The sequence below is a fragment of the Sorex araneus genome, chromosome 6, assembly GCF_027595985.1.
Source record: "Sorex araneus isolate mSorAra2 chromosome 6, mSorAra2.pri, whole genome shotgun sequence".
Taxonomy (NCBI): domain Eukaryota; kingdom Metazoa; phylum Chordata; class Mammalia; order Eulipotyphla; family Soricidae; genus Sorex; species Sorex araneus.
In genome coordinates, this window is record NC_073307.1 from 98,395,281 (window position 1) to 98,414,649 (window position 19,369).

The 19,369-nt window shown below is 65.7% G+C and overlaps 1 protein-coding gene across 2 annotated transcripts in view; it reads right to left on the minus strand.

Moving 5' to 3' along the window:
- Nucleotides 1–287: 287 nt before the first annotated feature.
- SHISAL1 (shisa like 1) overlaps nucleotides 288–19,369 on the minus strand; it is a 52,256-nt gene continuing 33,174 nt past the window's right edge. For both annotated transcript variants that reach the window (XM_055141671.1, XM_055141670.1), the window contains exons 4-5: nucleotides 18,284–18,547; nucleotides 288–3,520 (exon numbers count right to left, since the gene is read on the minus strand). In XM_055141671.1, the coding sequence (XP_054997646.1) occupies nucleotide 3,520; nucleotides 18,284–18,547 (265 nt within the window). In that variant the 3' untranslated portion in view covers nucleotides 288–3,519. The remainder of the gene's footprint in view (nucleotides 3,521–18,283; nucleotides 18,548–19,369) is intronic.

A 19,369-nucleotide genomic window follows, 5' to 3' on the forward strand; every position in this document is an offset into this window, starting at 1 on the left:
GGGCAGGGCTGGGATGTGTCTTTGAGAGCATCACTGCTGAAGGCAGAAGGCGGGAATCAGACGTTTGGGAGTTTTATTGAGGAGGGGCTCAGTAGGGGGACGTGCCGCCCACCCCACTGGACGGGTCCCCCCAGGAGCTGGTGTCCCACGCCCAGTGGGCTGGGGGCTGCGCCTGCACCACGGGGGACCCCCGCTGTGGGGCCACAGTCCCCGGGAGAGCCGCGGCCCGGCCACCAGCAGCCCGAGTGTAGCATCCGCCAACGCACAGAAACGCCCGAGCCAGGGGGTCCAGAGAACAGTAGGGTGACGCTTTATTAAAACTAAGGACATCTTTATAAAAACACGGGCAAGGAAGACGGGCACAGTGCTCGCACGCACGCACGGTGGTACTGTGTCCCTCGGGCTACTGGCGGGACGGGGGAGGGGCATGACGGAGATTATTGGTTTTTGGTTTTTCCGGCCACCCGCTCTCAGGGAGACCCCAGGGCCCTGGGGGGGGGGGGGCTCCCGCCTCTCGGCTCCCTCGCTTGTGGCCATCACAGACCCTGCTCGCGCCACGGGCCAGCCAGCTCCCAGAGAGGAGCGGGGGGAAGGGGCAGGGGGACAGGTCCCAGAGGGTCCCAGGGTTTCCAGCTCGCTCCTGTTTGTGGGCACTCGCGTGGCCACGTCAGGCCTCTGGGTGGGCAGCCAAGGGCCACCCAACACTCCATCCCGTCACAGCACAGCCAGCGGAAGTGGGGCCCCAGGGGGCGGGGGAGGGACACGTGGGTGGCTGCCCTGAATTTGTCTGCCCAGGGCAAAAGGGTCAGGGCTTTGGCGCACAGACAGGAGTTCTAGGGCCAGCACACCCAATGGTCGGCGCTGCTCACTCTCTGGAACCAGCTGGACGGCACAGCCCTGGGCTGGAACCACTTCCTGGGGAGAAGGCGGGTGCCCGTGCCTGCGCCCTCCTGGCCTGCCACGCCTGTCTCAGCCACTGCCCACCCCGGGCACTGCCCTGTGGGGTGGGGGCGAGCTGGGTCGGTGCTGGCGGGTCAGGGGGACAGTCTGCTCGCTTTCTCCCTCTTCCGTCTGTCTGTCTCTCCCCCGCCTGCCCCATGCTGGCTGCTCCCCAGGTGCCAGCCGATGTGTGTGCCGACACGTGTGCTTTGTCTGTTCTTGGGGGTCCCAGGCTGTAAACTGTAAACGGGTGGTGACTGCGGTGTCCACCCCTCACGGTCCCAGGAGGAAGCACAGCCTGATGGGGGAGGCACCTCGGGACCACCCAGCAGGGAGCAAGGCCTGATGGGGGAGGCAGCCTGGGCTGGCAGGGCAGGCCCCAGCCTCAGACCTCTCTCCGTCCCACTCAGGAAAAGACAAGGGGCCCCGAGGGGTCTGGCAGGGACGCGGCCGCCCCCGAACAGCACACGAGGCCCTGAGACTCGCTCAGGGGCTGGGGAGGGGGTGGCAAACCGGAAATGCCCGCTGAGCACTCGCGAGGCCGGGCCCTGGACACGGTGCACAGAGCAGGGCCAGAAAGCCGGCGCTCGGGGGGGCTCCCCTCCCGGTGGGTGTCTGGGTCCAGCTCCACGGTGGGCCGGAGGCACCTCTGTTCCCCAGAGCCCAAGCCCTCCTCGCCGCGCCCCTCCCCAGCCTGGTCCCATGTGCCTGACGGTTTCTGGGGATGACGAAGGTGCCCCCACCCCAACCTGGTGACCCCTGGAGCAGCTGCGGGCACACCCGGCTGTGCGCCTGAAGGACGGCGTGTGTGTGCATGTGCACGTGTGCACAGGTGTGTGCATGAGAGTGTGCATGAGAGTGTGCAGGTGTGTGCAGGTGTGTGCATGTATGTGCGCATGTGTGTGAGCTTCAAGTCAGGCCTGTTTCCTGTGGGCTGCTGAGTGCCCGAGCAGGCTGACCTCCAGGACAGGGCGGCCCGGGGGGCTGGCGCTGGGCAGAAGCGTGACCCTCACGGCACGTGCGGCCCTGCCAGGAGCTGAGCCCACCAGCCCGTCTCGGGGGCGAGAGTCTGGGGGGCGAGAGTCTGGGGCTTCCCTCGGTGGCCAGGGCAGAGAGGACTCGGGGGGGGGGGGGGCGAGGCAGCAACACTCTCTGGCCTCGCCCCTCCCCTTGCGGAGAGAAACAGGCTCACACATGCGGGGGCGGGGGAGGGCACGGCTGCCTTGTCTCCGGGTCGAGCCACGTGGCTGCTTCTCCCACCGGGACATTCCAACGTCCTTCCCGGCCCCCGCCCCCCAAACAGGGGAGGCGAGTCGAACACCTCGGCCCGGGAGCCCGCGCACCTGCTTCTGGCCCGCGCTGCCCCTCCCGGCTGGCCGGCACCTCTGAGTGTGGGTGTGTGTGTGTGCGGGGGTGGGGGAGGACGGGGGTCGCCTACAGCTGCCAGGCAGGACAGCAGCCCCTCCCCTCTGCCGGGGCCAGGGCCGACTCCTTCCCGCCCCGTGCAGAGCTGATGCCGGAATCTGTCGCTCGGCCCAGCTAAGGTCCTGGTCGGGCTAGAGCAGGGCCTGTTCCTACCCCCTGGACTCGAGCCCCCCTCGGCCCCCGGGCCAGACACCCCTGCTTCTTTGGATTCCTGGAAACCCACCCCACCGAGGCTGCCCTCAGGGGGCGCGCCTGTCCCCTGCGTGGTGTGTACCCCCCCCCCCCAGCACTCGCCCTGAGCCGAGAGTGAGGGCGCCCGGCTGGACCCCAGCACTGTGGGGAGCTGGGGGCGTCCATACCGCAGCCCAGGGACTATGGGACCCCCCCCGGGGGTTGCTCAGAGCAGCACTGGAGGAGAGGGACATGAGGGGTGAAGGGCTTCCAAAACCTTCTAGAACCTTCTCCCTGGCCTCTGCCACCCTGTGCAGCCACAATCTGCATGTGAGTGGCACAGCGCGTGGCGGTTCCCCTGGGTGGTGGGCCAGGGCAGGAGTCCGCAGACGGGCCCCCCACGAGACAGGGACCTGACCTCTGTGTGGCCACACCCCCGAGGGGCCCTGATGGTGACACCCACCCCGTCCCGCTCGGGGTCATCTTCAAGGGGAAGTGTCCTCCCAGGGGGACCAGAAGACTCCTAACTTAGTGCTCGGCCCGAGAGCCATCCCTATTCCTGCTGTTGTAGGGGTCCGGGTCCTCTCCGGCCCCTCCAAACTCCCGGCATCCTCGGAAGACAGAGCAGGGCTGTGCCCACCGGCGCCATCCTGCTTCCGGGGGTGAGAGGCTGGAGCCTGCAGCACTGGGTGGGCCCTCTGGGTGATCCCAAGCCTAGCCTCGAACTCGGGGGGACGCAGGAAACCCACCCACCCCCGCCGTGAAGCACGCCCCCTCCACCGGGGGACTATTGCTAGTGGCCGGGCTGCTCCCCGCGCCCAGCCCCCACCCCTGAGTTTCGCTCCTGACCCTAGGAGGCTGGGGCTGGGGGGCCCGGGGGCCGCGTGCCCCCCGGCTCTCGCTGGCGTCCGTCCAGGCGGTGCTTCTCGGAGGCCGCGCCGGCGTCCCAGGGCTCCCGCATCCTGAGGCACGGCCAGGGGGGTCTCTGTGGGAGAGAACGGGGGGGGGGGCTGTCAGGGCCCCGCCCCAGAGGCCACGTGTTCCCCCCCCCCGCACGGCTGGGCACAAATAGCATCACCCCCCATCAGGCCCAGTGGCCGGGAACCTGACACCACCCCTGCCGCCAACGTCCCCGAGCACTGCTTGGGAGCACCATCCCCCCCTCACTCTCCCCCCGAGTGAGTCCCCACCAGCCTCCCATCTGCCCTCCCGCCCCCCCCCCCCCGTGCCCCACTTCCGTCCGAGCCCGCCAAGCTGTGCTGTTCACTCAGCGACGGCTCTCTCTGTCCTGCCACCACGTTCACAGAATCATGCCGTGTCTGTCTGTCTGCTGGCTCATCTCACTCTGCCTCGGCCCGTTGGCAGCGCCCTGCCCCGGCACACTCCCACCCTTTCTAGACAGCTGCGTCAGACCCCAGCGTGTCCACTCGGGCCCTGGGTGCTTCCTGCTTCTGCTACCGGGACGGGCCACTCTGACTTCTCGCTGTGGCCACGTCCCTGCCCGCCACCCTTGGGCTCTCTTGTCCAACTCTAGGACAAGCACTTCCGCACTGCACCCCCAGAGCCAGCCAGCCCCGCCCAGGCGGAAAAGGAAACACAAAAAGTGCAGAAGTCGATGACTCCAAGCACAGTGCTCACAGGCCTGGCCACAGGAAAGTCTGAGAGAAAAGAATCTGCATCATGCAACAAGGCTCAACCTGTAACGACACGTTAGCGATCTTGTGGGTTTAACAGCTCCGGCGCGGGTACCGCTGTCTTCACGTGTTATCATTCAAGGAAACTTTCTGGGATCTTTTTTTTTTTTTTTTTTTTTGGGTCACACCCGGTGATACTCAGGGGTTACTCCTGGCTCTGCACTCAGGAATTACCCCTGGCGGTGCTCGGGGGACCCTATGGGATGCTGGGAATAGAACCCGGGTCGGCCGCGTGCAAGGCAAACGCCCTCCCTGCTGTGCTATCGCTCCAGCCCCTGGGATCATTTTTAACGCCTCATTCATGACAAGCCACACAGTGTAAGTCACTTGGGCCCAGAGGGGACCCAGCCCTGCCCAGCCCCGCCCCGCCCCCTGCCCCGCCCCGCTTTGCCCCGCCCCGCTTTGCCCCGCCCCTCCCGCTTTGTCCCGCCCCACCTGCTTTGCCCCGCCCCGCCCCGCCCCGCCCCGCCCCGCCCGGCGGGTAGAAAGCCCGGTGTGGGTTTCTGGGCGCTGCTCCCACGAGCCAGTGGCATCTGAGCAGGCGAGGGAGGGCTCGGGCACCGCGTGTGGCCGGCGGAGGCCACTGGAGTCCAGCGTGGGCACCAGTGCTCAGTCCAGGGGCCCGGGCAGGGCCTGAGCAGGTCTCTGGGTGGCCAGGGTCTCCCGACACAGGCGGGACGGGTGCCGGGACCCCTCGGCTGGCCCTGACCGCGACGGGACATACAGCCACACAGACGCCCGTTCAGGGACCTCCCGGACCCTCAGGTGCCCTGGACTCGACCCCAGGGTGTAGCCAGCGATTCCTCGGGCCTGGGTGGCACCTGACGTCTCTGCCCTTTGTCCTCACAAAGCCGCCTGTGAGTGGGGCCGGCAGACGCGTCCGGGCCGCCCAGTATGGAAACTGGGTGCCGTCCCCCGAGCTGCCAAACCCTGTTCTCACCCTTAGTGCTCCCCGGCCGGCCAGGGTGGGGAGGGGGGAAATGCGTGGGCCACTCCCCACCCCCCACTCGGCACCCTGCCACACGGGAGGGATCAGCACTCACGTCCAGCGGCCCCACCCGCTGTCTCATTCTCCAGCCCCCCTCTCCCCGCTGGGCCTCACTTCCTGTCAGCCCCCCAGAGCCCCCATCTGCATTACTGGCCCCTGGGGTCTGCGCTGGGCCGTCCCGGGGGGGGGGGGGGGGGGCTGCAATCTGCCGATGAATGACGCAGGAAGTTAAAAGTTGGATGAGGCTGGAGAGATGTCACCAGACGAGCTGGCCCTGCACTCGAACAACCTGGGTTTGATCCCCGGCACCCCGTAGGGTGCCCTGAGCCTCACCAGGAGTGAGTCCCGAGCACAGAGCCAGGAGTCAGCCCCAAGCACAGAGCCAGGAGTCAGCCCTGAGCACAGCCAGGTGTGGACCCCAAAAAGAAACAGAACGAAAGGGACAGGACTGACATCAGTACCAGCCACAGTTGGCCCAGGAAGGCAGGGGGATTGTGTGCGAGCTTCCTTTATAGCCGGGCATCAGCGAAGCAGTCGGAGACTCACGTGAACCGGGAGGTAGGAAGGAAACAGAATAATAAAGGATTAGCGACGAAAGTGGCTTGGTGGAAGCCAGGGAAAGCAGAAATATTCTAATTTCGAGGCTGTTCGTAATAGGGCGGAAATAAACATTGTCTAAATAGAGGATTAAGGGTTTCATATCGCTGCATAATTATGAAGATAACCATGGGACCAAAAACACAGCTTTCCGAATTGTCAGAAGACATATACACAGAAAATAAAACAAAGAAAACAGCCCATATGGTGAAAACTGACAGCCCCAGAAAAGCTATAAAAGCAGAAAGCGCATCATGAACTTGGATGACAAAGCTCAGGCCCAGCACATCTGCCGTCTCCGCCAGGGAGTGAGCCAGACCCGCTGGGCCCGGGAGGAGGAGGCGCGGGCGGGCGCCAGCAGCCAGCGACGCACCACCCAGAACCCGCTAGGTCTGAAAGGTGGTGGTGTGTGTGGGGGGGGAGGGCAATGTTCCGGAAGGTTCCAGGACAACACAAACGTTGGTGAGGGCCTCCACCTGTCGCTGCAAAGCCATGAGGTCACTTGGTGTCGTGGGGTCTGACAACCGAGAGAGTAAAAGGACAGACGGGTGGGCAGACGGACAGACGGACGGACGGGCGGAAATGCCGGTGTAGCACCAGAGAAGCCGGGGCTCACAGCTGGAATGTCAGCGACGCTCCAGGGAGCGCCGAGAAGTGGCGGAAGGGGAAGGAGAAGGGTGGGAGGGACACAGTTCGGGCGTCACCCCGGGGGGGGGGGGGGCTCAGGGGCGCAAGGCCCAGAGAGTCTCATGAGGACGAGAGGAAAGAGCCGGAAGGTCTCAGCGTTCGGTGGGGTACTGGGGCGGTTTGGGCCACACCCGGCGGTGCTCAGGGCTGACTCCTGGCTCTGCACTCAGGACTCACTCCTGGCGGTGCTCGGGGACCAGAGGGGGTGCCGGGGGATCGAACCCGGGTCAGCCAGCGCCCTCCCCGCTGTGCTGTCGCTCGAGTCTCCGGGACTGGAGCCTTCTGACAGGCCTCTTTCATCCTTGAACAGGTGAAGTTTGGGGGGCGGGGGGAACCCCAAACACCCCGATTCCCACCCCTGCGCGGTGCCAGCCGGGACCGAGCTCTGTCCTGGAGCTGCCCAGGGCGAAGGCCCGGCTCTGAGCCCCACACAGTCCCTCTCAGGCCAGAAGAACGAAGACCCCCCGACGGGCGGTGGACAAACTTGGCCGCCAAGACAGGGCGGAAGGCCGCCGAGTGGCCGGGTCAGAGGGAGCAGAGCGCCAGGACCCCACAGGTCACGGGGCAGGAAGTCAAATGCCTGCTCAGAAGCGGGACGCGGCCAGGAGGGACACTCAGGGCACCGGGGCCCAGGGGAGGGGCTCTGACGGCACCAGCCAAGGAGGGACGCAGCCCGGGCCCCTGGGGCCAGTCAGTCAACAAGACCGTGGACGAGGCGCTCGCCTGGCACGCGGCCAACCCGGGTTTGACCCCCGACACCCCATCTGGTCCCCCGAGCACCGCCAGGAGTGATTCCTGAGCACAGAGCCGGGAGTCACCCTGAGCACCGTGGCACCCCACCCCGAAAACAAGTGAATGAAGCTAAAAAGTAATCCAGGGGGGCTGGAGCAATAGCATAGCGGGGTGGGCGTTTGCCTTGCACGCGGCCGACCGGGTTTGATTCCCGGCATCCCATATGGTCCCCTGAGCACTGCCAGGAGTAACTCCTGAGTGCAGAGCCAGGAGGTAACCCTTGTACATTGCCGGGTGTGACCCAAAAAAGCAATAAATAAATAAATAAAAAGAAAAATAACCCAGGGGTGAGTCTTACTGGAATCACAGGTTTGTTGTTGGGGCCACACCGGGCAGTGCTGGGGGCTGAGTCCGGGCGGCCCTGCAGGCGCCTCGGCCCGGCCCACACGCCCCTGGGCTGAGCCCGGTTCTTTCCTCTGTTCTGGGGCCACGGCCTTGGTCCCGCTCTGGCTGGGTGGGCCGTGCCAGGGATGGTGTGGGACGAGGGATGCAGCCAGGGATGAAGCCACTGACTGCCCAGCGGGCTCAGCCCCGGACTCGGCTCTGGGGAGTAGGGGGCCACACCCACCACCAGAAACCGCTCCTGTTCTGTGCTCAGGGACTACTCCCGGTTCTGTGCTCAGGGATTACTCCCAGTTCTGTGCTCAGGGATTACTCCCAGTTCTGTGCTCAAGGATTACTCCCAGTTCTGTGCTCAGGGATTACTCCCAGTTCTGTGCTCAGGGATTACTCCTGGTTCTGTGCTCAGGAACTACTCCTGGTTCTGTGCTCACAGTGACTATCAGCAGTGCTCGGGGACCCTGTGGGGTTGGGAATGGACCCCGGCCCCCAGCCCTGCAAGTCTCGTACCCTTTCTCGGGAGCCCCGAGGCAGACAGCTGGCCAGGACCAACACCACAGTTCCTTCTCCCAGAAAACCTCCGGGCCTGCCGGGGCTCAGCCTGCCGGGGCTCAACCTGCTGGGGCTCAGCCTGCCGAGAGCTGGGGGCCCCTGTGGCAGCGTGGCCCCGGCCCCACCCCCACCCCCGCCCTCCTTCCACTCCTCTGCCCTTCCCCTCACGCTGTGTCTGTTTCTTGGGTGTCTGAGGACTGTACCCGGGGGTCCTCCCGCTCTCCCTTCTCTGCTCCTGACCAACAGTCTCTCGTGGGAGGGTGTGGCGGGCGGCGGGAGAGGGGGTGGGGGGGCTCCATCCAGGGCTCGGAGCTGAGCTGAGGGGGAGCCCAGAACCGCGGCTGGTCCCCATGGAGGCCCCCAGCTGGCTGCCGCAGAGCGGGAAGGAGCCAGCACCTGGCAATTTGAATAACAATAGACGCTGCAGAGCTGCGGAGTAACAATAACCTCCCCTCACTGCGAGTCACTCACCCAACAAGACTAATTACCAGGTGAAGGCAGACACAGTGCCCTTGGCAGCCCGGCTCGCCCGGCCTGGGAGAGGGGGCGCGCGGGGGATTTTCTAGCACATTCCCCGGAGCCCGGAAAGGCGAAGCCGCTGGAACCCTGAGCTGGAGGAGCAGACCGCGGTGGGGGGCTCGGGGGACCGAGCTGCGGGGGAGGAAGAGCCGGGCCCTTCCTGCCAAATCCCCCGGGAACGCTTCCCCCAGTGCCAGCCCAGATATGGTCATGGCAGGCTGCATGGAGGAGGTGTCTGCGCCAAGGTGCTGCTGGCAGCAGCAAACATGCCAGGGAACAGCCGAAACGCTGAGATCAGACTGTGAGGGGGGGAGGGGGGCTCCAGATGGGCGCAGGGCTGCGTCCTCAGCTGAGACCCCCGAGCTCCCACCCGCATGCAGAGGCCCTGGAGGGAACTTCCCAGAGAGAGAGGGGGGAGAGGGAGAGAGAGAGGAGAGAGAGAGAGGGAAAGGGGGGAGAGAGGAGAGGGGGGAGAGGGGAAGGGAGGGGGGGGAGGGAGAGGGGAGAGGGGAGGGAGGGAGAGAGGAAAGGGGGAAGAGGGGGAGGGAGAGAAGGGGAGGAAAGGGAGAGGGGGGAGAGGGAGGGAGAGGGGGAGGGGGGAGCGCTCGAGCACTGTGTCCGGAGCCCCCAGGAGCCTGGCAGGGCGGGCGGGGCCAGCACAGGAGAACCACAGGTGGTCGGGAACAGCTGTGGCCAACAGACTCCCCCAAGTGACTCGGTGCTGAGCCCCGGGGCGCAGAGGGACCCCAATACTGCTCCTGCTCGGAACAAGGTAACAGTTCCCCCTTCTCCGCAGCCCCCACTCAGGCCACGGCACGGGCACCTCTGGGCGCCCGACCCCCCCCCCGCCGCCCACCCAGCCTTGCGCAGCCTTGGAAGACACCCTCTGCCAGGTGCTGGGCGCCCACAAGCGTGTGTGTGTGTGTGTGTGTGTACGTGTGCGTGTGTGTGCATGCTGCCATCGGCATTTCCTGTGTGTGTACATACATGGGCAGTGACACCATCGGTACTTCCTGTGTGTGCCCGTGTGTGCGTGCATGTGCACATGTGTGTGGCGGCTCTCTGGGCATCTCCCGAAGGACCGAGGAAAGAGCTGCCCGAGGCCCCGTCCAGCCCCTCGGGTGCCTCGTGCAGGCAGCTGGGCGGTGGGCCCCTCCCTTGGAGGGAGTCGGACCCTCACACTCGCACCCGCACTCCCGAGCACCTCTCACCCGCCACCAGCTGCAGAGATGCAAGGACGGGTGTGGACGCCCGCTGAGGCGGCCAGACCACACGACGTGGTTCTGGGACCTGTGTTTGAGCCGGTGGGGACGTGGCTGCTGCCTTTGGGGGCCGCGCCCGCAGGGAAGAGGAGCCGGGAAGCGCCGGGCGCGGACCCCTGAGTGGGGCCAGCCTTCCCTGGAGCTGGATCCAGCCTCTCCTGACCCTCAGCGGAGCCCAGGGTGGCCCAGCCGGGGCCCTGGGCCGTGCTGCCCACCCTACGCTGGGGGCACCGTGGGCAAGGGAGACCCGGGCCCAGCTCCCGACCAGGCTGGCGGCTGTACAACCTCAGGCTGGTCGCTGACCTGCAGGACTCAGCAGCTCTGAGGGCCCCAGGAGCAGGGCAGACGGCTGGAGCCTGAAGACAGGGCACACCCCAGAACCCAAACCAGGCTTAGCCAGTCTGGGGGCACCGGGAGGGGGCTCAGGGCAGGGCTGGTCACTCCCCAGAGCAGCTGCACCCCGACTCTCCTCCAAGCCCTCCCTGACAATGCACCCGTGACGGCACTGCAGCCTGTGCGGCATCACCGCACCTTGGACGATGGCACTGCACCCCTATATGACGTCACTGTACCTGCATGGTGTCACTGTGCCTTCTATGATGTCACTGCACCTACATGATGTCACTGCACCCTTCTATGATGTCACTGCACCCCATATGACGTCACTGTACCTGCATGATGTCATTGTGCCTTCTATGATGTCACTGTACCTGTATCTCACTGCACCCTTCTATGATGTCACTGCACCCCTATATGATGTCACTGTACCTGCATGATGTCACTGTGCCTTCTATGGTGTCACTGCACCCTTCTATGATGTCACTGCACCCTTCTATGATGTCACTGCATGCCTGTGACATACTGTACTCCTGTACGATGTCACTGCGCCCCCAGTGTGCCACCATAGCCCCCTGTGACATCATGCTCTCCCGTGAGTCCCCACCCTGCCCTACACAGCTCACTCCGGGGCCCTGGGGCCCACACCCCGTCTCAGACAACCCTGAGGTCCCAGGCATCTTCGCTGGGACCCCCCCAGTTCTTACCAGCCCCAGCCGGCCCCGCAGCACACCCTCCCTCCTCCCAGATGTGCCCGGCCCTTCGCCCCCCTGCCTGCCCCTGCCCCTCTCAAGCCCTGCTGGAGGAGGTGCCCCGCCCCTGCCCGCCTCTCGCCTGCTGGAGATAAAGCTGCTCCCCTGGGCCCTGCCATGAATTTTTCAAAGCTCTTTCCACATCCATGCGCAGCCCCGAGCGCTGTGTCCATTAGCCCGGGAGGCCCGAGGGACGCGCAGCCCAAGGTCAGAGGGACGGGCCAGGTGAAGGGCACCAGCCGGGCCACCCCCAGCCCAGGGTCCCCACGATGCCTGGAACTCGGGCAGCACAAGCCCTGATGCCCGAAACACGTCCATGCTCACACCCCAGACCCCGGTGCCCGGTCCCCACAGCTCAGGATACGGCCACCCACCCAGAGCAGGACAGCCGCCAGGCACAGCGTGCGCGCACACACACACACACTCAGACACATTCAGACTCAGACACACACACACACTCAGATACACTCTCACATAGATACACACAGACACATGCATAGACACACACACAGATACACAGACACACTCAGACACATTCAGACTCAGACACACACATACACACTCAGTTACACTCACACAGATACACACACTCATACACATACAGAGACACACACATGCTCTCAGATACATTCTCACAGATACACATGCTCACATACACACTCAGACACACTCAGACACGCACAGACTCAGAGACGCACACAGGCACACGCACATTCAGACACACACATGAACATTCACACTCAGGCAGACACACACACGCACAGACACACGCGTGAGGGGCTGGGGTGGAAACGGGGGTCCCGCTGGCTCCAGGTCCCTGCTCAGCCCCTGCCCCTTGGGTGGCGGGAGTGACCGTCGGGGACCCCTCTGCCACCCCCACGGGGACAGGCCAGAGGACAGGAATTCCCTGGGGGTCCCTCCTACGCGGGGGCCACACGGAGCCTCGGTTGGGGGGGGCACTGGCTCCCCGATGCCGTCGGCCGGAAGCTCAGAGTGAGGCCGCTTGTCGGGGGCACACGAGGGTCCCCCCCCAGCTGCAGGTCCCGGGACTCGGGCCTTGGCCGGGGCAGCCCGTGCCCAGCCCCCACAGGCCCATCCACGCGGCAGGAGGAGGGGCCGGCGTCTCACTCCCCTCCTGCCCGCGCCCGTACGTGGCTCTGCGGCTATTCTTTTTTTTTTTTTTTTTTTTTTTTTGCTTTTTGGGTCACACCCAGCGATGCTCAGGGGTCACTCCTGGCTCTGCACTCAGGAATTACTCCTGGCGGTGCTTGGGGGACCATATGGGATGCCGGGGATCGAACCCGGGTCGGCCGCGTGCAAGGCAAACGCCCTACCTCTGCGGCTATTCTTAGCAGCAGATACGCCGTGGCTAAGGCCGGGGCGGGGACGGGCAGTGGCGGCGGGTCCCGCGGGGCCCCTGACCCCAGTGCGAGAGGCGCTGCCTGGCCGGGAGCTGGCTCTGAGCCTGGGGGCCCCAGGGGGCTGCTGGGGGGGGACACGGAGCTGCTGCCCCGCCTGCCTTCCCTCGGCTCTGTCCTCACCCGCGGCCCCGGGGGGCTCCGCCAAGGGACGCCCTTTCCCGGGGGCACCAGGGCCCAGTGCGGCCCCCCCCCCCCGTGCCAGCCCCGGGCAGCCGAGAGGCAGCCATGGGCGTGCCCGCGGCCTTCCGGGCGGCCCCTGCTGGGCGAGGGCGCTCTCTGGGATGGGGCGTGCCCCCCGGAGCTGCTGGGGACCCTGGTTCTTTCGGGGGGCACCGTGGCTGTGCTTGGAGCTGACTCCCTGCTCTGTGCTCAGGGACCCTCCCGAGAGGTGTCGGGGATTGAACCCGGGTCGGCAGCAAGGCATGTGCCCTCCCCGCTGCCGTGGCCCCTCTGGACAGCCCCCGGGGGAACCCCTGTGTCCAGATGCTCCCATTTCCACACGTGGGCCAGGTCCCCCAGCCTCACGGCTCTGGCCGGCAGGACCCCACCCAGGGGCTCGAAACCCGCACCCGGGCCAGGCCCATGATGGGGTCTGCAGTCAGCCCGGCCCACCCTCCTGCATCTGGAAACGCATCTTCAAAGGGACTTTTCCAGAACCGTCTCCGAGGCGGAGGCGCAGCCCTTGGCCCTGGGGTGGAATCCATTGATTTCTTCCCGCGCCAACTTAAGTGTGCCGTCAGAATCAATCTTCTGCGCCCAGCCGCTGCTCCCCCGCCCCCGCCCCGGCCGCGCCTCGTTCTCCCTGCGGTAAGCACCGGGCACAGGGGGAGCCCATGGAGTGACAGTCGGGTTGGCAAAGGGAGACGCCCCCGCCCACCCCCGCCCCGAGTTCAGGGCCCTGCGGCCCGTCTGGCAGACTCTGTCCCCACCACAAAGCACACGGCCCAAAGAAATCGGGGCTGGGGGAGGGACAGCCCGGCCCGTGCCGTGCCTCCCACCCCACCCTGCTGGGTGCCGGGGCTCCCTCCTGAGCACTGAGCCAGGAGTAGCCGCTGAGCACCACCGGGCACTGAAAAGGGAGGCGGAAACAGAACAAAAGGAAGAGCTGGCCTCTGCCTCTCCCTGGGCTGGACAGTCCACCTCGTCCTCCTCCCCTGCCCCCGCCAGCCCCAGAGTCACACACTCGGGAGGCGCCTGGCAGGGCTGCAGACCACCCCTCCTGCAAAGCGGCCCCCCAGGCCCGACTCACTCGAGGGTCCCGCTGCGGACAGGAGCCCATGTCCACCCAAACTGCCTGCTCACTGCCCAGAGCTCTCAGGGCGCCCGACAGATGTCACGTGACGCGCTCGGACCTGCCGCTCTTGCTGACCATTCCCAAGGGGTAAGCACTGCCCGGGCGGGGGCCCACCGGCTGGGGGGCGCAAACCCCCGGAGTCAGAGAGGAGAAGGCGGCCAGGGGAGCCAGCAGCGGGTGGGGGCTCCCCCACGGACAGGGACGGCCCTGTCTTTCCTGCAGAAAACTCAACTCTTTTTTTTTTTTTTTTTGCTTGTTGGGTCACACCTGGGGATGCTCAGTGATTACTCCTGGCGGTGCTCGGGGGGGCCCTATGGGATGCTGGGAATCAAACCCGGGGGTCGGCCGCGTGCCAGGCAAACGCCCTCCCCGATCGCTGTGCTATCGCTCCAGCCCCAGAAAACTCAACTCTTGGTCCAAACGCATGACTGCTCGGGGCAAGTCTGAGTGCCCCCCCACCATGAAAGAAAAAAAAAAGGAAAAGAAAAAATCGATTTGATTTCAAGGCAATTAAAAATGTATTAAGTAAATAGTCAGGGGGGAAAGTCAGGAGAGGAAGTGAACTTGGGGAAATAAATGTCGCTTTATGGAAATGGCTTCAATTATCACCTGGCTTGGGGACGTGGTAAAATAAACAGCAAGCCCACCCGAGGGGGGACGGAATTAATTAACGGAGGGAAGGAAGGTTCTGGGGAGAGCAGGCCCTGGAGAGAGGAGCGAGCCTGGGGGAGGGGCGGCCCGGGGGCGCCCAGACGAGACCCAGCGGACTCCCAGCCCCACAGCGGGACCCAGACAGAGACACACGGGGGGAGCAGGGCCCCCACAGACCCCCACGTCACACCCACGACCCTCGGGCTGGCTAAGGCCCACCCGCAGCCCCCAGCCCCCACGAGGCTGCTCGGATCATCCTTAGAAAAACATGGCAGGGGTCTGGAGTGATAGCACAGCGGGGAGGGCGTTTGCCTTGCACGCGGCTGACCCAGGTTCGATTCCCAGCATCCCATAGTAATCCCTGAGCACCGCCAGGAGTGATTCCTGAGCGCAGAGCCAGGAGCAACCCCTGTGCATCGCCGGGTGTGACCCAAAAAGAAAAGAAAAAAAAAAGAAAAGAAAAACGTGGCAGGGCTGGGGCCATAGCACAGCACGGAGGGCGTTTGCCTGGCACGCGGCCGACCCGGGTTCAAATCCTGACATCCCATAGGATCCCCTGAGCTCCGCCAGGGGTGACGCCTGAGTGCAGAGCCAGGAGGAACCCTGTGCAATCGCCGGGTGGGACCCAAAAAGCAAAAACAGAGAGGGAAGAAGAGGAGGAGGAGAAACGCCGTCATGCCCTGCAGGTGATGCTCACAGCTGGTGCTCGGAGCCCAGGAGCCCCGTCCGTGGCTCCCGCATGCTCAGATCTGGGCCCCACCGAGGCCTGCGGCAGGCAGAGTCCCGCCCAGTGGGGAGTGGAGCGTCTGCCCCCAGGAAGGGCTCTGAGCGCCAACGGCCAACAGGGGCTTGAGATCAGCCGCGTGAGGGGTCGGGGTGCTGCTGGCCGGGCCGGCCTGGGCGCCGTGGGGAAGGTTCCAGAGCCGGTCTGGGGGGCGGGGCACGCACACTGCTCGCAGGAGCAGCTCTGGAGCACCGCCAGGTGGGGCCCCCAAACAAAACAGCAGGCGTGGCTGTGTCGCGGGCTGCTCACCAGAACAGTGCTGGTAGGTGCTGGGCAGAGTCGCACCTGCTGTGGCAGGGTGGGCCGGCGGGCGGGCTCAGGCCTCGGGACCAGGGCAGAGAGAGCAGGACAAACGTGGCTGGGCCCGGAGGGTCCCCCGAGCACTGTCAGGAGTGATTCTGGAGCACAGAGCTAGGAGTAAGCCCCCAGGACCACCGGGTGTGACCCCAACAACAAAGAGAAAAGAACAAGAATGTTTGATCTCACTCAGGTGGGGGATAACGGAGCCAAGCAAGGGTCCGAAAGACGCCCCTGGGCCCTGAGCACTGCAGGGGGGGCTGCCTGAGGACCCCCCAGCCCGCACTGGAGGGGCTGAGACCCCAGGCCTTTACCCCGGGGGCCCCGTGGCCACCGCCCTAACCAGACAGGGAAGTGACCCGAGGGGTCCGGCTGCGGCGGGGCTGGACGGGGTGTGGGGGGACCCTGGGGGTCCGTGGCGCGTCCCCCCCACCCAGCCGGCGTTACCCTGGCCCCTGGGGTAGCAGCCAACGCTGCCAACATGGAGCCAGGGATGCTTCTAGCCCCAGAGAGGACGGGGCGGGCACGGGTGGGGGGCTGGGGGGAGACTTTTTTTTTTTGCTTTTTGGGTCTCACCCGGCGATGCTCAGGGGTTACTCCTGGCTCTGCTCTCAGGAATCTCTCCTGGCAGTGCTTGGGGGACCCCGTGGGAGGCCGGGGATTGAGCCCCGGTGGGCCGTGTGCAAGGCAAGCGCCTTCCCCGCTGTGCTATCGCTCCGGCCCCAGCGGGGGGGGGGGGGGCAGGGGGGCTTCTCCTGTAGCAGGAGCAACTCGGCTCTCGGCAGGGCCTGGGGGGCCCACCAGCACCCCCCGATCAACTCTCGGCACCACTCTCACCCCGCACCCGCTTCCCGAGCCAGCCTGTCGGACGGACGCAGACGCCCAAGTCCATGTCCCCAGGGCCCCTGCTGCAGGGGGACAGGAAGGCCTGAGTGACCACGCGGGGTGACCAGGGCCCCGGCACCTGCACTTCCCCTGGGCAGCCACCAGACAGACACACAGACAGACACACAGACACACACCACCACCACCCCCAGCCTGGCTGGTTCCCCAGGGGGCCCCGCACAGACGCAGCAAGGACAGCCGAGGGCCAAGGTCAGCCTGGACAGAGGCCACCGTGAAACCCACGGGGAGTAGGACAGGTGCCTGCAGGGAGGGAGAGAGGGAGGGAGAGAGGGGGAGAGGGAGAGGGGGAGAGAGAGGAAAGGAGGAAGACAGAGAGAGGGAGGGAGGGAGAGAGGGAGAGAAAATGAGTCAGAAAGAGGGACAGAGGGACTGCACTCATTTGTGGAGTGTGGGGTAGCATCACACGAGGCTGACACCCAAGGACTGTAGATACAGGGCCAAGGGGATTGCCCCATAGCTGGAAGCCTGCTTCATGAGTGGAGGGGAGAAGGCAGATGGAACAGAGAAGGGATCACTAAGAAAATGATGGCTGGAGGAACCAGTTGGGACGGGAGATGCTGAAAGTAGATAATGGACCAAACATGATGACCTCTCAGTGTCTGTTGCAAGCTATAATGCCCAAAAGTAGAGAGAGTTTGGGGAATATTGTCTGCCATGGAGGGAGGGGGAGGGTGGGAAAGGGGGGCTATACCCGGGATATTGGTGATGGGGAATGTGCACTGGTGGAGGGATGGGTGTTTGATCATTGTGAGATTGTAACCCAAACATGAAAGCTTGTAACTATCTCATGGTGATACAATAAAATTTAAACATTTTTTTAAAAAAAGAGAAGGAGAGAGAGGGAGAAAGAGAGGGAGAGAGGGAGGGAGAGGGAGAGAGGGAGGGAGAGAGGGGGGAGAGAGAGGGGAAGGGAGGGGGAGAGGGAGGAGGAGAGAGGGGGAGAGGGGCACTGGGAGGGAGGGAGGGAGGGAGGGGGAGGGGGCGCACGCTGGCCCAGCCTCCTACCGATCCCACTGCCCACTGTCCTCAGGGCCCCAGGCAGGCCCTGGCCAGCGCCTCTGCCTCCAGCCTGCGCACAGGAAGGCAGCAGGGGCAGGGCTGTGGGGGGGCCAGCCCTCCAGCCCTGCGCCCCCAGGAACCTGCCGGGCCTTTTGTCCACGGACGAGCCTGCGCCTGGGTGAGGGCAGCCGGCCGAGTCCCCAGGGAGGCGCCGTCCCGCTGAGTGATGGGCCGTCCGTTATTCCGTTATTGACCGGCCCGCCTGGGAGCGGCTTAAGTGGCCATTAGCTCGGGCTGCGTCCTGCAGGGCCGCTGCGTGCAGGGCTGAGGCCAGGCAGGGCGCGGGGGGAGGGCGCTGCAGTAACCCCCAGGGACCCCCTCAGGACGCAGCCCGCGGCCCCTCCGCACACGTACCCGCGGGCCCAGACAGCCGCCGGACAGCAGGGCCGGACGCTCGGGCCCACCGGGGTCCCTGTGGGGGTGACCGAGCCCCAGGGGGTGGCTCAGCTGCCAAGGCCCCGGCCAGGCCCCGACAATGACACCTGGGAGTGCAGCCTAGTGCCCCAAAGTCCAAATCCCACAGCTGACCTCTGACCCGGCCACCGCCCTCAGGCTTCCCGGCCTCGCCCTGTCCTCCATCATCCCAGAGGCCCGGGGACAGGATGAGCACGCCCCGAGGGCAGAGCACTGGGCAAGGGGCACTCCCCCCCAGACAGCCGCTGAGAACAGCTGGTCGGAGCTGGTCAGAAGCCTCCCCTCGGCCCTGGCAGCTCCCGTCCGGGAGTCACCCCGCTCGCTCCGGCCCTGTCCAGGTGGTCACCATGGACAACCCCCCCCACACTGTCCCCCGCCCCCGAGACCCCCCTGTGGCCACTCACCAGGCGGACGCGCTCTGGAAGGTCATGGGCGGGGGGCTGCGGGGGTCCCCGCGCGGCCGGGGCGCGGCGGGGGGCGGTGGGGGCGGCGGGGTCCGGGCCGGGCGCCCCCAGCCCCGCGGCGCCCAGCGGCCGCGCACGCCCCAGCGCGCCAGGTAGAGCTGGCAGGCGGCCGAGTTCATGGCCGAGTAGTACAGCAGGTCCAGGGCCAGTAGCGCCAGCACGAAGAGCCCGTAGATCCACACGCCCAGCAGCGCCGGGTAGTTGCTGCGGGGTGGGGGGGCAGGGGGGGTGAGCAGAGGGGGGAGGGGGAGGGGGCGACCCGCGCCGAGCCCCGCCCCCACCCCACCCCCTGCTGCGGGCACCCACTTCAGAGCACAGGGCAGCCCCAGGCTCCGTCCCGGGCACCCCAGAAGGCGCCCTGAGCACTGCTGGGTCCCAGCGGGGGTGGGAGTCAGGGCCGGCTCCCTCTGGGGCCCCGCCCACCCGTCTTCTTGGGGAGAGGAAGGGGCCTGGAGTCAGAGGTCACGGGGAGGGGAGCTGGGATGGAGGGATGCGGCGTGGGGGGGGTCTCTGCACCCCTGCCCTGCTGCCCCAGCCCCGAGGCGCCCCCCCCTCCCTAAGCCCCCTGCAGGGACGAGGGGCCGCCCCGCCTCCTCCCCCAGCTTTCGGGGCAGCCCTGGGCCTGGGGGGCGGGGGTGGTGGTGCTGGCCGGGAGCCAGCTCGGGTGTGCCGGTCGCTGGCGTCTCTGGCCAGGGGGAGTTTTTTTTAAAGGGTAGTTTTTCTTAAAGGGAAGGGGACAATGTTTTATTTTATTTTATTTTATTTTAATTTTTGCTCTTTGGGTCGCACCTGGCAATGCTCAGGGGTTCCTCCTGGCTCTGCACTAAGGACTCACACCTGGCGGTGCTCAGGGGACCCCGGGTCAGCTGTGTGCAAGGCAAACACCCTCCTCCCCTCCTCCCCTCCTTCTTCTTAATTAAGGAGCAATCAAAAGCAAAAACAAGAACAGCCCAGGCGGCCGGGGCTGGAGGTGCGGCTAATTCACCCCCGGAGCGAGGGCCTGTGGGTGTTTTTCTGCGCCAGCAT